The sequence below is a fragment of the Prionailurus viverrinus genome, chromosome B2 (assembly GCF_022837055.1).
Source record: "Prionailurus viverrinus isolate Anna chromosome B2, UM_Priviv_1.0, whole genome shotgun sequence".
Lineage (NCBI taxonomy): Eukaryota > Metazoa > Chordata > Mammalia > Carnivora > Felidae > Prionailurus > Prionailurus viverrinus.
Window position 1 is genome coordinate 17,508,751 of NC_062565.1, and position 18,151 is coordinate 17,526,901.

The 18,151-nt window shown below is 40.9% G+C and overlaps 1 protein-coding gene across 1 annotated transcript in view; it reads right to left on the reverse strand.

Annotated features, from left to right (window-relative positions):
• Positions 1-18,151, reverse strand: part of SYCP2L (synaptonemal complex protein 2 like) — a 115,214-nt gene continuing 97,063 nt past the window's right edge. The window contains exons 27-31 of the mRNA XM_047859581.1: positions 17,033-17,139; positions 16,047-16,138; positions 13,944-14,043; positions 6,762-6,824; positions 1-138 (exon numbers count right to left, since the gene is read on the reverse strand). Coding sequence (XP_047715537.1) covers positions 1-138; positions 6,762-6,824; positions 13,944-14,043; positions 16,047-16,138; positions 17,033-17,139 — 500 coding nt within the window. The remainder of the gene's footprint in view (positions 139-6,761; positions 6,825-13,943; positions 14,044-16,046; positions 16,139-17,032; positions 17,140-18,151) is intronic.

Genomic DNA, 18,151 nt, shown 5'->3' on the forward strand with positions numbered 1-18,151 from the left:
CTACAAACTACCAACGTATCCTGTCCTATTTCCAACTCTGCAGTTCTCAGGGATGCCATTTGGAGCAGAGCAAAATGAAGAAGCCAGGGCCACCGCTGTGTGACCCAAGCCAGCTTTGTCATCTTCAGGTGGCTCAGACTGGTGGGGGGAAAAAAAAAAAAAAAAGAACAGCAATTAGTTGAGCCTGAACTACCCAGCTCTTGGTCCCTCAGAACTCGGTGAGCCAACATGAATGTCACTCTGTTTTATCAGCTACGTCCCTAACTCAGATATCCAGCAAAGTTCTGTCTTCCATGGCCACTGGAAGCTAAAGTCAGTTCATTGCGGGAGAACTGGCTGGAGTCAAAAATCACCCTGCAAAAATGTCTCGAACGAGTGACGCTTCGAGGATGTGCCCGCCATCTCTCAACAGTCCAGCACAGCAAGTTATTTTTTTCCTCCCGTGTTGAAGAAAAGACCAGTATTTCTTGGGTGGAATACCAAAGGCAGTGGCTGGGCTGGCTTTCGGGGCCGTGCTGTGTGCAAAATGCATGTTTGTTAATACACAGATTGGGACTGAGCCCAACGTGATGCTCATAAAACAAGATGTAGGTAAGAGCTGATATCAACGAGGGAACTGATTTTCCCCGTCCTAAAGCGTCCTAGGCGCAGGCTCATCTGCAAAGAATGGCAGAGAGAATCACCTGTGTGATTTAAGTTATTTCTCTTTTTTCTGTGTTCAGCTCGGGTAATTTGACTTGGGCATGATAGACAGTACTAGATATCTACCCAACATCTGTTCTCCCTTTCTTCCTTATTTACAGAACCCCACTTGTTAGGAAGACAGTAACAGTTAAATTCTCCCCCAACTCCCTTTCAACCAGGGTGGGCTACTGACCCAGTCAGTAAGATGGAGACAAACTTCTGTTGGTTTCGGCTTCCACGAAACCAGTTTTCTTAATTTAGAAAAAAACGGAAGGGGAAGGTAGATTTTCCTGGCACACGTCTTTGACCTTTCACATTTCACCTATTCTCGTCCTTCCTACCTGGAGTGTAGAAGAGATACCCAGAAGCAGAGTGGACACTCTGTCGAGTCCAAAGCCATATGAAGGATGGCTGAGCAGGAAACTAAAGGGACCTGGGTCTCTGATGGCTGCTTACTGTTACTGCATCACTGGCCCTGGATAACCTCCCTCCCTCTGGGCTGCCGCTTACAGGGAAAAAATAAAACCCCTATTTGGTGTAGCTGCTGCAGCCTGATTCCTGTTACATGTGACCAACTGTAACATGTACATTTAATTCACATTTGATCCAGTTCTCCAGTAGAGCTGGGAATTAGGCCAATATTCTTAGCCCAGATTTGTCTTTTTCCTATATCCTCTTTTAGTGCTATTTTGATGTGAAGATTTGTTATTTTTGTTTCTCTAAATTTTGGGGAGCCTTCCCAAATTTTTTCCTGATAATTCAAGTGATTCAAGATATAGGTCAAGTGATTCAAGATATAAGTAAAAGGATGATCACTACAAAATTATTTGTAATAATAATTTAAAATAACCTGGATGTGCATCAATAGGGAATCAAATGTATAAGTTGTAGCAGGTCCATAACCCAGAATATTTTATAGTTATTAAAAAATAATTCTGGACTTGGAAAAGGATCCTTTTATTGCTCAGAGAACGAACAAAAATACACATAATATTTAGTATAACACTTATGTTACTCAAAGACATACACATGTATACTTATACAGACATTTGTATACATTCTTCTATAAGTATTGACAAAGTGTCTGAAAGAACATATACCAAACTATAAAGAGGTGGTTACTTCTAGACCACAGGTAAGAAGGAGGGTTAAGGAAAGGGGGGAAAAATAACTCTTTATAAATGTTATGCTGTTTGAGTTTATTCCACAAAAGTAATTCGTATCCGGGACTAAATTTGAAAAATACAGAAGTAATCTAAGAAGATTCACCTAAAATGTCACTACACAGAAATACCCCAGTTTTGGTGCATATCTTCTAGAATCTAGACCTCTCACTGTGTATACATGCACGTACATATGCGCAAACTCTCTTGTCACACCATTCTCCTTGTTATCTCATTGGTCAACTGGTTCTTCTCTTCTTCTCGCTTCATCTCCCTGGAGCAGCCCAAGAGCTTTGTCCTGGCCGTTCTCTCTATGCTCAGTCCCTAAGTCAATTCAGCCAGTCTTATGCTCAGCCTTCGGCCCTGAGTTTCAGTTTCAAATATCCAATCACCCACTAGACAACTCCATTCAGATGCTGAAATCACACACTGAATATATGTTCCCAATTAAACTTTTAATATCTATCCACAACCTCCCCTTTGCCCTCCCAGCAAAACCAGACCTTTCCCAGTCTTCTCTATCTCATTAAACGACACCAATCTTTACCAGGCTGCTCAAACCCCAACTCTGGATGTGGTCCTTTACCCCTCCCACCACATCTAACTCATCAGCCAGCCTTCCAGCTGCCTCTCTGCTGCCTGCGTCATCCAATCCCCCATCCCAACACACAGAGGGCATTAAGAGGAGTCCTTTACTATTACCCTTTTCACTGGATTAAAATCCTGTTCCCCTTCCATAGCCCATGACGTGACCACTGCCATCACACAACCTCATACTACTCTGCCTCACTCCTGTTGTTTGGCCCCCACCGGAACATACCAAGCTGCATATGGCCTCAGACATCCATCTTGGCCATTCCCTCTGAAATGCCCTTCCCTGCTCTCCCCACGGCTGGCTCCCTCCCACCTTCCAAGTTAGCTCAAATGTCACTTCCTTAGAGAAGTTTGACTGGACTCTTTCCACACCGAATCAGTCTCTTTCATCACACTTTTTTTCTTCTTACCACTGTCACGAATTTTTATCTATTTACTCTTCACTCTCTGTCTATCCTACTAAAATGTACCCTCTAGACGGTCAAGGACCTCTTGGGTATCATTCTAACCCCAGCATTGAAGACAATACTTGGCACCTAATAGATGCAGCAGTTTGTGGAGTGAATGAACATAATACACCCTCATTGAACATTTAAAACAAGTGGGATCTGGGGAGCCTGGGTGGCTCAGTCAGTTGAGCATCCGACTCTTGATTTTGGCTCGGGTCATGATCTCTCAGTTCAGGAGGTGGAGCCCCACATGGGGCTTTGTGCTGACAGCACAGAGCCTGCTTGGGATTTTTTTTCTCTATTTCAAAATAAATAAATAAACTTTAAAAAAATAAAATTAAAAAAACCAAATGGGATCACATGATATACAATGCTTTTCAAGAGGCTTTTAACTTTTTACTCACGATCAAGTGTCTTCCCGAATCAATCAATCTAATCTAATTCTTTTCAATGGCAATGCGACATATCCTGTAAGTGTATCGATCTATTTAACCAAGCTCCAGCTAGGCATTCAGGCACTTTCCAACAGCTCCTTATCAGAACTGTTATACATACTACTCTACATATCCTTGCGCCGTCCAATTTAATCTTTAAGAGAGTTCTCTAGAAGTGGGATTGCCAGGTCAAACATCACAAAGCACAACTTTGGATCCCAAAGGAGTTCTTAAAAATCAACCACTTTTTTTTTTAACTACTATACTCTAAGATATATGGAATTACATTCTTAATGAATATATTTTCATTATATGTTCTACTTAGGGAATCTACCTTAGACCTCTAAATTGAAATTTTCAAGTCGATAACTGTATAAAAAGCCCCATTATTAAATGCTGTGGGAAAGAAGCAAACAGTATTCAAAGAACCCAACCGGGTGAGAGGTTGCTATCTTTAAAGCAACTGCATCCAAGAACAGGATAGTTCGTAGTTGTTCAGCACATTCCGTATTTGTTTACTCCGTGGGCCTCACAATACTTCCAGAAAGCTCACAGGGCGGTAGCCCCACGAGCTGCTGGGCCATCTAGAGAAGCATTAGGGCTCATAGTAATACTTCTATAAACTTCTTCCTTGAAAAATCTCTCCAAATCCATCCCATCCTGTCTCCAATCCTCGGCCTTCCCAATATCCTCGGCCTCTTCTTGAAAGAAAATGTCTCCCTCCCTTCTCCTTTTCACTAAAATGTGGTTGACTTCTGAGGGTGCCACCTTCCCCAACACCGTCTTCTCAATTAAAAGTTTTTGTCATTGCCGTTGTTCTTTTTAACTCTGTTATCCCATTACTTCCTGGCCAGGCAGAGAAACAGGTATTCTCCTTGCTCCAAAATGCCAAATACAGGAATTGCTCTCCTGCAGACACTTCTCTGCTGCTTATGCCAACCATCTGAATTATCATCCGTCACCCATCATCTTGGCCCCTCTGTTCACTTGGCCCTGCTTCCTGTCAAGCCTTAGTAGTTACTGAAACTCCGTCATGAGGGACCCACCTTCACTCTCTGGCTTCTCAGTTCTTTCACTTCCTCACCTCGTATAGGATTTTCTTCCATTTCACCATAGCTACACTCTCTCGGATGTTATCATTACAAATCTTGATTCATAACATCCCGTTTTCTAACTGCATTTTTCGGGCCTTTCCCAGCCACCTGTGCTCCTTCCCTCACTGTCCTAACTTTTGATCCGACGGAAACTGTCAATCCATTGACATTATTTATAGACAGAATGTCTGTATCACCCCCACTCCATTCAATTGCTGAAACTCCCCCCATTCCCGCCATGTGATGGTGTTAGGAAGCAGAGCCTCGGGGAGGTAATCAGGATGAAATGAGGTCAGGAGATGAGCCCTCACAAGTGGATTAGTGCTCTTAGAAGAATCAGGACAGAGTTTGCATTCTCTGCTCTCCACCTGGTGAGAACGGACATCTTTATGTTACTGAGTCTCCCCATCTATTGGTCCTGAAATTAGTAATAATGCATTTAGAGTTTCTCCATTAAGCATGATACTGGCTTCTGGACTGTTTTATCATACTACAGAGTACCTCATTACTACTATTTTATGTGGGCTTATACAAATTCAGACACAGATGTAGACTTTTTTCAAACACCTTTTGAAATCTATGAAAGAGAATCACAATGATTTTTCTCCCTAGGTCTATCAGCAATCAATGTATTGATAGATTCCCTAATATCACACCATCTTTGTATTGCTGGAATAAATCTCCCTTGATCATGACACATTATTCCTTTCATAAGGTGCTAAATGGTGTTTGCCGATATTTTGCTTAGAATTTTGCCTTAATTATTTTGAGGGAGATTTGTTCTATGGTTCTCTGTGCAATTCTTGTTGGATTTTAGCATTGTCACACAAGGTTCATTTAAAAATTGGGTAATTTTTATTCTTCTGTGTGCTGGAACAGTACTAACGTTACCCTTTAGTACCATTTAGTCAACAGCACCGAAGTTATCCTTTCCTGAAGGATAGAAGAACTTCGTGCACAATCTGAACCATACACATCTCCATAGTAGTTCTTTTTGACTCTCCACTTCTTCTATGAATAGTTCCCATCCCTGCAGGAGTCCATTTTGTTAAATTGTAGTTTCCTGGAAAATTGCCCATGATTCCAAGTCCTCATCAAAACCAGTTAACACATGAACAAATAAACTCTAGTTCCTGCTTGACCCACATTCCTTACACCCCAGGTCTCCCCCATCTCCCTAACTGGCAACGCCATCCATCCAACTGCTAGAAAACAGAATCCCAGGAGTCATCCTTACTTTATGCATCACTTCCATCTATCAATGATTTATAAACCCTGGCCCCAAAAGTGTGTCTCCCCTGGTGTCTCCCCATTTCTAACCGTCTCCAAAGGCCCCCCATCCAGTTCAGCTCCTCTCCTCTATTCTCACTTCCCCAGTCAATTCTTAACAAGGCAGCTAGGATGGGATTCTTAAAATATAAATCAGATCACAGTACCCTCACCCTCAATGCCTTTGCTCGAACCCACCCATATTTCCCTTCACCTGTAGTACGAAATTCAAGCTCCTCAGCCTGTTCAGTGAGGCCCTGACCTCAATGAGACTCAGTCATGCTCCCAGCTTCCTTTCAAGTAACTGTCCCCTCAAACACCACTCTGAGCTAAGAACTTTCAGTTTTTCAAATATGTCATGTTCTCCCCTACCCAATCCTGTTGCCTTAAACTGTTCCTAAGTCTGGTTCCTTCCTATTCTTTTTTTTTTCTTTTTTTTTAATGTTAGTTTTGAGGGAGAGACAGAGCATGAATGGGGAAGGGTCAGAGAAAGAGGGAGACACAGAACCTGAAGCCGGCTCCAGGTTCTGAGCTGTCAGCACAGAGCCTGACACGAGGCTCGAACCCACAAACCGTGAGAACATGAGCTGAGCTGAAGTGGGATGCTTAACCGACTGAGCCACCCAGGCTCCCCTGGTTCCTTCCTATTCTTGAAACCCTATCTTAAATGTCACTTTCCCACAGAGACCTTTGATGACCATCCTATCTGAAACTGCACACCCTTGCTCTCGGCCACAGCACTTGTATCCCTCAAAAGCACTTTGTAAACTTGTGCTTAGTTTATTTGCTCACTTGTCTCTTTCTGTCTTTCTTCAAGGAATTTATTTGTAACGGGGGCAGGAACATATCTGTGTGTTGCCAATTGTAGCTCCATGTTTAGCCTGTTGCCCGATGCAGAGCAAGCACTCAATTATAAATATTTGTTCAATGAAAGACCAGATCCAAAAGGATAATTTCTAGCATGGAGAATATTATGAAAGAGGAGAAAGCTTCTTGGAGCCCAGAGCGTTAGAACATCTTTCACTGCTTACTTTCCCCCATTCCAATTCCATCGAAGCAATCCTTTGCACCTACCCCAGGAATGCAGTCGTCACACAGGACTTTGGCTTTCCTCATGAAGACTGATCTGGATTGAGCCTGGAAAAAACGGATCCATCTCATTATATTTGGCCAATTTAAGACTATACACAAACGTACATACATACATCATAAGGTTATTTCATAGATCGTTACATTCCTGGATGTCAGCTGAGGAGAATCAATGGCCAATCCAGAATACCATTCTAAGTAATTGATATTTTCACTTGATCCTATTTCAGGCACTGCATCTATCAACACCACTAGCCCGAAACATAGGTAGAGGGATCTCATGACAACCATTCAAAGTATTAATCCCTACTTCCTTGTAGCACTGCGCTAGGGGCTGAAATAATCTAGTCTGAGGAACGGCCTTCTCCTTTCCCTAGCAAAATATGTAAAAACCATCACTGATGCACAAACATGCCAAGAGGGCAGCCACTGGGTACCAATCAGATCCAGATACTGGATCTTGACCAAGTCCAGCCTGGTGCCCAGTAAGCACCCAGCATGAGCTAAGAGCATCATTATCATCTCTCCTCTACAAGCCACGGGGTGGTTTCCTTAGGTGACTGGAAGAGTGGAGAGCAAAGGCAAAACCCTGGGAGATGTGTATTTTGGAGGGATTTTTTTTTTTTTTTGAGTATTCTAAAGTCATACAAAGGGCCTATTGTCAAGGGAGGTGAAAGCAAATTGTAACTATTCCTACAATGTAATCTGTATGAACTGAAAAGACAGTTGTCTAAAAGCTGAGGTTTAGTCAAAATAAGTGAATTCTCCAGGTTTCAGAAATCTAGGGGGTATAATCTTCTCTACTTCTTAATCTAGTATTGCTTTATATCAGCAGTTCTCAAAGTGTGAACCTTTGGGACCCCCTAAAGGACCCCTTAAGTTGGAGACCCCTAAGCTTCCAAAGGTTCCGTGAGTCCAAAACTGCTTTGGTAATAATGATAAGTAATAATAAGACATCATTTGCTTTTTTTCATTCTTTCTTGCACAAATATACAGTGTCTTCCAGAGGCTACAAGATATGTGATATCACAGCAGACTGAACTGAGAAGCAGATATGAGAATACAGCTATCTTCGGTGAAGCCTGATATTAAAGAAATTTGCAAACACAACCCAATGCTATTCTTCTCACGTTTGTCTTGAAAAATCTGGTTATTTTTCATAAAAATATATTACTCATATCAATATGCAAAGTTTGTTATTTTTTTCATTAGTCATTGTATTTTTTTAAATTTTTTTAATGTTTATTTATTTTTGAGACAGAGAGAGACAGAGCATGAACAGGGGAGGGTCAGAGAGAGAGGGAGACACAGAATCCCAAGCAGGCTCCAGGCTCTGAGCTGTCAGCACAGAGCCTGACGCGGGGCTCGAACCCACAGAGTGTGAAATCATGTCCTGAGCTGAAGTCGGACGCCCAGCCAACTGAGCCACCCAGGCGCCCCAGTCATTGTATTTTTACAAACCAGTCTTTTGAATACGTTCAGCCATGAGTGAAAAAAACTCATTATCATTTGAATTGTGAGCTACATATATCATGACAAGACTTTTGGAGAGTGAACCCAGGATAAACCCATACCAGTAAAACAAAAACCACTAAAAAAAAAAGAAAAACAACAAAAACCTCCCGAACATAATATATAATAAATATGTATACATATTAATTTAACATAAAAATATTATTGGAAATTATGTATTATCCTGAGTTATTTATGTCAAATTCTATTTTTTAAATGTTTTTCTTCCACATTTTTAAGGTATAATTGATACACAATGTAACATTAGTTACAGGTGTATACAACACAGTGGCTTTAACAACGCTGTAGGTTATGCTATGCTCTCCATGGTGCGGCTACCATCTGTCACCATAAGATGCTACTAAAATACCACAGACTGTACTTCCTGTTGTACCTTTCATCCCCATGACTTATTCCTTCCATAACTGGGAGCAGGTGTCTCCCACTCCCCTTCACATATTTTGACCGCTCCCCCATACCCCTACCTACCCCCATACCTCTGACAGCCACCAGTTTGTTCTCCGGACTTAGGACTTCTTTGATTTGTTTTGTTTTTTAGATTCCACATACAAGTGAAATATGGTATTTGTCTTTCTCTGTCTGGCTTATTTCACTTGGAATACCCCCTAGGTCCCTCCGTGTTTTCATACATGGGAGATTTCATTGTCTTTATGGCTGAGTAACAATCTGTTGTGCGTGTATATGCATATACACACATACACCCCACATCTTTACCCATCCGCCTGTTGATGGACATCTAGGCTGCTTCTGGATCTTGGCTACTGTAAATAATAGGGGCGCATGTATCCTTTTGAACTTGTGGTTTTGTTTTCATTAAATACCCCGTCGCAGAATTTCGGGATCATATATTTCCATTTTAAATTTTTTGAGAAAGTTCCAAACTGCTTCCCACAGTGACTGCACCAGCTTACATTCCTACCAACAAGGGTTCCTTTTTTTCTCATCCTCACCAACATCTGTCATTTCTTGCTTTTTTGATACTAGCCACTTTGACAGGTAGAAGGTGATAACTCATTGTGATTTAGAATTGCATTTCTCTAATGATTAGTGATGTTGAGTATCTTTTTATCTGTCTGTTGGCCATCTGTACGTCTTCTTAGAAGAAATTTCTATTCGGGTCCTCTGCCTATCTTTTAATTGGAACATTTGGCTTTTTGGTATGGAGCTATCTACACCCTTCATATATTTTGGATATTAACCCCTTAACAGATATATCATTTGCAAATATCTTCTCCCATTCAGTAGGTCGCCTTACATTATGTTGATGGTTTCTTTTGCTGTGCAAAACCTTTCTATTTTGATGTAGTCTCAATAGTTTATTTTTGCTTTTGTTTCCCTCACCTGAGGAGACACAGGGTTGTGTCAAAGAGATTACCGCCTGTGTGTTCTTTCAAGAGTTGTATGGTTTCAGGTCTCACAAGGGATTAAGTCTCTAATCCATTTTGGGTTTATTCATATGCATGGTGTAAGAATGTGGTCCAGTTTTTCCAGCACCACTTATTGAAGAGATGGTCTTTTCCCTAGTGTATATTCTTGTCTTTTTTGTCATATATTAATTGACCATAAAAGCATGGATTGATCTATGGGTCTATATTTGTGCCAGTACCATACTGTTTTGAATACCATAGCTTTGTAATATAGTTTGACACTAGGATTGTGACACCTCCACCTTTGTTCTTCTTTCTTAAGATTGCTTTGACTATTCAGGGTCTCTTATACTTCCGGATATATTTTAGGATTATTTGTTCTAGTTCTGTGAAAAATGCTGTTGGTATTTTGCTAGGGATTATATTGAATCTGTAGGTTGGGGTAGTATGGACATTTTACAAATGCTAATTCTTCCAGTCCATAAGTATGTATATAGTTCCATTTGTGTCCTCTTCAATTTTTTTCATCAAGATTTTATAGTTTTCAGAGTACAGGTCTTTTTTCCACTTCTTTGGTTAAGTTTATTCTTAGGGATCTTATTCTTGGTGATGTAAATGAGATTGTTTTCTTACTTTCTCTTTCTGCTGCTTCATTATTAGTGTAAATATATGTAAAACATTTCTGTATATTAATTTTATATTCTGTGACTTTACTGTATTTATAGGTTCTAATAGTTTTTTGATGGGATCTTTAGGATTTTCTGGATATAGTATCATGTCATCTACAAATAGTGACAGTTCTACTTTTTCCTCCCCAATGTGGTGACTTTTACTTCTTTTTCTTCTCCTATTGCTGTGTAAGACTTTCATTACTATGCTGAATAAAAGCAGTGAGTGGGGACAACCTTATCTTGTTCCTGATCTTAGAGAAAAAGTTTTCCATTTTTTACCATTGAGCATGATGTTAGATGTGGGTTTGAGATATATGGCCTTTATTACGTTGAAGTAGGTTCCTCTAAACCCACCTCATTGGAAGTTTTTATCAGTAACAGAATTAGAATTCTGTCAAATGCTTTTACTGTATCTACTGAGATGATATGATTGTTATCCTTCATTTTATGATACAGCATACCATGTGGATTAATTTGTGGATATGGAACCATCCTTGAGTCTCTAGAATAAATCCCACTTGATCTTGGAGAATGATCCTTTTAATGTATGGTTGAATGCAGTTAACTAATATTTTCTTGAGGATTTTCACATCTATGTTGATCAGGAATATTGGCCTGTAGTTTTCTTGTTTTGTAATATCTTTGCCTAATTTTGGTATCACAATAATGCTGGCCTTGTTGAATGTATTTGGAAGCTTTTCTTTCTCTTCCATTTTCTGGAATAATTTAAGAATGGTATTAATTTTTTTTTTTAATGTTGTTGGAACTCACCTGTAAATCCATATGGTCCTGGACTTATGTTTGTTGGGGCTCTTTTCACACACAGTGTTATATTCATTTCAGGTGTACAATGTAGTGATTCAACAATTCCATATATTACTCAGCACTCATCAAGTGTGTTCTTAACCCCCTTCACCTATTTTGCCCATCCCCCCCACCCCCCCCCCCCCCATTAACCATCTGTTTGTTCTATGTTTGTTTTTTGGTTTGTCTCTTATTTTTTCCCTTTGTTTGTTCTGTTTCTCAAATCCCACATATGAGTGAAATCATATGGTATTTGTTTTTCTCTGCCTCATATTTTGCTTAGCAGTATACTCTAGATCTATCCATGTTATTGTAAATGGCAAGATTTCATTTTTTTATTAAGGTCGCTTCCATAAAGTAGCTATTATAAATAATGTGGCAACACATGTAGGGGTGTGTGTATGCCTTTGAATTCGTGTTTTTATTTTTGGGGTAAATACCCAGTAATCCAACTAGTGGATCATGGGGTGGTTTTATTTTTAATTTTTGGACAAACCTCCTTACTGTCTTCCACAGTAGCTGCACCAGTTTGCATTCCCACCAAAAGTGCACGAGGGTTCTTATTTCTCCACAGTCTCATCAATTTTTGTTGTTGTGTTTTTTATTTTAGTCATTCTGACAGGTATGAGGTGATATCTCATTGTAGTTTTGAGTTGCACATCCATGATGACTGATGTTGAGCATCTTTTCATGTGTCTGTTGGCCATCTGGATGTTTTCTTTGGAAGAATGTTCATGTCTTCTGCACATTTTTAAACTGGATTCTTCGGTTTTGAGTGTTGAGCTGTATGCATTCTTTATATTTTTTGGATACTAACCCTTTATCAGATATGTCATTTTCAAATATCTTCCACTATTCAGTAGGTTTTCTTTTAGTTGTATTGGCTGTTACCTTCACTGTGCAGAAGCTTTTAATTTTGCTGTAGTCCCAATAGTTTATTTCTGCTTTTGTTTCCCTTGTTTCAGGAGACATATCTACAGATGTTGTTATGGCCAATGTCAGAAATTACTGCTTGTGCTTTCTCCTAGGATTTTTATGGTTTCAGATCTCATATTTAGGTCCTTACTCCATTTTTTGTTTGTTTTTGTGTATTGTGTAAGAAAGTGGTCCAGCTTCATTATTTTGCATGTAAGTATCGAATAGAATGTCTTTTTCCCGTTGTATATTCTTTCCTGCTTTGTCAAAGATTAACTGACCATATAATTGTGCATTCCCCCAATTCCAAAACCAGATAAAGACCCACAAAAAAAATGAAAACTATGGCTAATATCTCTGATGAGCACAGATGCAAAAATCCTCAACAAAATTAGCAAACATAATCCAGCAATACGTTAAAAAAAAAAAAGCATTCCTCATGACTGAATGAGATTTATTCCTGGGATACACAGATGGCTCAATATTTGCAAACCAGTCAATGTGATACATCACATCAATAAGAGAAAGGATAAGGACCATATGATCATTTCAATAGATGCAGAAAAAGCATCTGACAAAGTACAACATCCATTCACGATAAAGCCCCTCAATAAAGTAGGTTTATACAAAACCTTGGAACAAGGTTTATACAAAACTCAGGAACAAGACAAGGATGTCCACTCTCACCAGTGTTATTTAACATAGTACTGGATGTCCTAGCCACAGCAATCAGACAAGAGAAAGTAATAAAAGGCATCCAAATTGGTAAAGAAGAAGTTAAACTCTTTCTGTTTGCAGATGACATGATACTATATACAGAAAACCCTAAAGACTCCACCAAAAAACTATTAGGTAAACGTATTCAGTAAAGTTGCAGGATACGAAATCAATGTTCAGAAATCTGTTGCATTTCTATACACCAATAATGAAGCAGCAGAAAGAGAAAGAAAACAATCTCATTTACAATTGCACCTAAAATAATAAAGTAACTAGGAATAAGCTTAACCAAAGAGGTGAAAGATCTGTACTCTGAAAACTAGAAAATATTGATGAAAGAAATTGAAGAGACACAAAGAGATATTTGATGCTCATGGATTGGAAGAACAAATACTGGTTTTTAAAATTTTTTTGATGTTTATTTTTGAGAGAGAGACAGGCAGAGACAGAGTATGAGTGGGGGAGGGGCAGAGAGAGAGGGAGACACAGAATCTGAAGCAGGCTCCGGGCTCTGAGCTGTCAGTACAGAGCCCGACGTGGGGCTCGAACTCATGAGCCCTGCGATCATGACCTGAGCTGAAGTCAAATGCTTAACTGACTAAGCCACCCAGGGACCCCAAGAACAAATACTGTTAAAATCTCCATACTGCCCAAAGAATATAGAGAGAGAGAATATAACCTACGATACCACAATTCACTATATATCTAAGTGTTTTTCTCAGGATGGACTCAATTTTTTAAAATTATTGCTTAAAAGAAAACAAATTGGATCAAAAACACGGACATTTGTATGATCCTGCTTATGCTTTTCAAAATTGACACTTCTAGAATGCCCTAAGCCACACTCTCTGCTCAGGGAGTGCCACAAAAGTAGTTGGTTTGAAAGGATGCAGCTACATAGCTGCTTCCGTGCAGTTTCACCCACATCGATCACCCATACTACAGCCAGCGCACTACCCTCATTCTTCAACTAAGATACTTCTAGAAGGAATACTTTGAAAAAATACCTCAGCACTTGCAGATCACAGAATGATTTCAGGGCATCAGACTGTTTCCCCCAAAATTCCTAGAATTGAACAAAAGTTTTAAGTATTTGGCCGTTACTCTACTCTGGAACAGATCCTCGTAAGTCACAGAGGATATTCAAGAAAAGGACTTACCAGGGCATCCTTCTCAAGGTGTTTCAGAGCCTGAATATCCTTCTCAAGATTGCTCAGCTCTTGAAGGACAAAACTGTGAAACTTCTCTAGTTTATTCAGTCTGATGAAAGTAAAAAGCACCAGATTTCATTGGGACTGCTTGAATAGGACAAAAGACAATCCTCTTATTGCAAAGATACTTCTTATTCTTCTCCAGACGTTTGTTTTAAGGACACATAACTCAGGGCACCCGGGTGGCTCAGTAGGTTGAGCGTCCAAGTCTTGATTTCAGCTCAGGTCGTGATCTCACTATTTGTGAGTTCGAGCCCCACGTCAGGCTCCAGGCTGACAGAGCGGAGCCTGCTTGGGATGCTCTCTCTGTCTCTCCCCAACTTGTGCACTCTCTCTCTGTCCCTTCCCCCCCCCCCACTCTCCCACCCCTGCCCTCAAAATAAATAAACTTAAAAAAAAAAAAAAAAGAACACCCATCTCCTCTTCCCTCACTAACCATCCTCATCCCTTAGTTCTGCAAACTTTGATTAGCCTTTCAACAGAAGACTGGAGAAAGCTAGTATTACAGAGCAAAGAAGAGATAACTCCAGGGAAAAGGACATGGAGGCCAGAGCTGTCCTGCAAGCTACTAGACCACCAATCATGGCTCCCCATCGCTTCTTACCTTCCATTTTCTCCCCTTTCTCTTGCCTTAAGCTGGTCCTGAAGGCTGAAATTGGCTAATAGACTCTTTTCTCCTCTACATGTTAGTTCTAAAGTTTCCAACAGTTGCTCTTCTAACGACCCCATAAACTGCTTTTTTCCCTTGTTTATGGTCTGTCTGCTCCATTAGGCTGGAAGTTCTATGAAGGCAAGAAGCTCCCAAAGCTTGTTGTCACTGCTCTCCTGCACTTAGACGGGACCTGGCACCTGGTGCCACTCAGCGTGCATTTGCCGAATGAAAAATGCATGCATATATAACCCCTAAAAGACAATGGGAGTTCTAGAAGTCCAAAGTCCTTCATGGGCTCGTTTTGAGAACCAAATGACATTGCATGTAAGCAAGTTTGAAAAACATCATAAATTTCTACTCACATTACATTTTCTGCCCTAAGAAACATCCTCCTTCAGTTAAGCAAACCGACCCGCCATTGTTGTCTTCCTCTCCTTCGTTCACAGGTCATTCTCTTCAACAAGGAACGATCTCTACACATAGCTTCCTTATACCATTCAAACCTTTGTTTCCAAAACCTCACTACAGAAGCACTTCCGTTGTAATGGCTCTGGATTAACTCTAATCACTACAGAATCCCATCTCCGCTCACCTTTCCTAACCTTCACATCTCTCTGAAATCTTATGCCTTTGTCGTTCTTGCTCTACGGTCATCAAGATATGTTTGTACACGTGTGCGTGCGCGTGTGTGTATGCACGAGTGCACAGCACTTTTTATTGTGGCCATATATGTAACATAAAATTTACCGTTTTAACCATTTCTAATGCAGTGGCAGTAAGTGCATTCACAACGTTGTGCAACTGTCACCACCATCCGTCTCTAGAACTTTTCCCTCATCCCAACAGAAACTCCGTTCTGATTAAACAACAATTCGTTCCCCACTCCCTCCGCCTCTGGTAATCTCTACTCTGCTTTCCTTCTCTATGAATTTGCCTCTTTTAGGTACCTCCTACAAGTGAAATTGTGTAAGACTGGTGCTTTTGGATCCAGCTTATTTCACTGAGCATAATGTCCTCGAGGTTCATCCATATTGTAGCACGTGTCAGAATTTCATCCCTTAGGGCTGAATAATATTCCACTGCATGTATTTAACACATAGCACTTATCCAGCATTTTTACATAGATGCCCGTGCTTCCTCTGTCTTCACAACCAGATTATAAATTTTTTGAAAAGAGTGTTTTAGGATCATACAATGGGAGACCATGAAGAGGCTTCAAGAAGGCTTTAACCCATCATGTTATGAAGGAGGAAGGAGAAACCTAGGAAGGTTAGGTGAGGGAGCAAACCTCACACATCCACTCAAGCTTCGGCTCCTCGTGACCCCAGCACAGTGGTCATGACACAAAAGCTTGTGAGCGATCCCACTTTCACAAACTTGTTCTGAAGCCCAACACTTACCTGCATTGGTGTATCTGGTTTAAAAGTTGGATTAAGCAATCTGGTGCTTGCTTTGCATTTTTTGAATCAAGCGGACTCCCTTTGTACCTAAGCTAAACCATAACAACAACAGCAAAATGATCACATTTGAGTTAACCATAACTACATAAATTCAGTTCAGGTGTTGCGTGGAAAAGACGTTGCATAGCAAACGTTACTGCTAAACGATTGTGATGAGACACCATGCTACACGCGGTCTATGCATTACCTCAGGTTCAGTGCCAATAAAGAACAATAAGCTAAAATAGGAAAACCTATAGTCTCCCTGTCACAACGTATATTGAATATTATGAACAAATTGCCATTATAAGTGAGCTTACATTGGTATCGAAGAAAATATAAGACTGTGGGGGCTTCCCATGTTAGTTAAATGAATGTATGTCAGGGTAAGAGATTCTTCCCAAATGTGCAAAGAAATAACTCTTTAGGGATTTAGGAACAATAGGACATCAAAGGAGGGAACTGAAATTCTTCCAGAGTTCATCCTGCAGACAAGATTACGGGATGGCCTACGTGCGCATCGCTCAAAGATATGCCACCACTCAGCTGACTATCTACCCAAAGCCCACCTCCGCCCTTATCCCAGACGCCTCTCTCATCCAGATGGTCCCCCGCTCCCCTCTCCTCCCGTCTATCATTATAACTGAATCATTGCTTCTGGTAGTTCAGTTGTCTGAGAACACTACCAATGAAACCAAACCATGAGTCTGATTTCCATAGAGGTGCATCTGGTCCCACCGTAGCAAATGCACAGGTAATAGCAGTCTCATAAATACAAGCCATAATTCACAAAGGCACTGAAATCAGTGACCATGGCTAAGGCAAACGTACCTCCCCAAAAGAGTGCAGAGAACCCTCACACATGAAGGATATCAACGGTACTGATGGATAACAGGAACTTGTTAAACTCGTAACAAGCTAGCTTTTCATTTTTAGTGGAAAATTACCTCAATTTTTCTTCTCAGGTCTCTAGTGAAGGTTTCGAGGGTTGCGATAATAGCAGAACCGTCTGAGTTCTCCGGCGCAACTGCTGGGGACGGAGTGGAAATGCCTTCTGAACAATAAAGAGAGAACATCGGGTAAAACGAACACAGTGCTCGAGGTAGATGTGCTCAGTCTATCAGCTGCTCAGAGGTGGACAGGCAGCTAAGAAGCACAGATACAAGCCACAGAAGTCCCACGGGGGCCTGGCTGACTCTGGCCGATAAGGCCAGCTTGATCTGAGAGTCCTCGTCGTGAGCACTTCATGCCGCTTCCCACCGAACCTCACTCAAGTGTTCACCTCCTCCAAACTCTGCCAGAATTTTAAATCAGAGCAACTCTGCCTAAGCAGCAGGCAGAGAGAGGTGTTGTAAGAGGTTTTAAAGAGGATGTGATGGGTGGGACATTTCTATGGGGCAACACTGGCATGATGGCTTCTGGGCGCCCCAAGTTTTAGGAGGGCTTGCGAGGACTCCGGCACTATTAAGGGACTGGCAGGTTGTAGCTCATTTCAGCCTCACAAAAGCCATGTCAAATGGGCTCCGTTGTTCCCCATATTGAACAGAGGGGTCCAGTAACTTGTGCAAGCTCACGCCAACAGTGCCAGGATTGGAACCCAAAACAAAAGGCTCCAAGAGAGCCAATTGGGAAGACCAGAGGCACTTAACCACCAAACTCTAGTATCTCTGGGCTTCCCAGTCTGCTCTCTTGGAGGCTTTCGTTTTGAAATATGGTGGCCTCACTTACGCAGAAGGCCATCCTTCACTGGGGTAGAGTGGATATCTCTAACACAAAAACCGAGCTAATAGCTACCAACTAAAGCAGAGACCTATAATTTTAGGAGTTTTAGGCCCTGAAAATTGCCATCAAGAAGAGTAAAGAGGCAGACATCAACCTGCTAGAAGGACTAGCACATGCTAGAAGTACTTGCTTTGATCTCTAATTTGTGCAACAATTTACTTGTCTTTGAAAGGACAAAATGCTTCAAAATGCTTTGAAAGGACAAAATGCTTGTCTTTGAAAGGCAAAAGCCACTGTGATCTTCAAACCGTAACCCCCTTGGAGTGCGCGCAGGAGCATTCGGT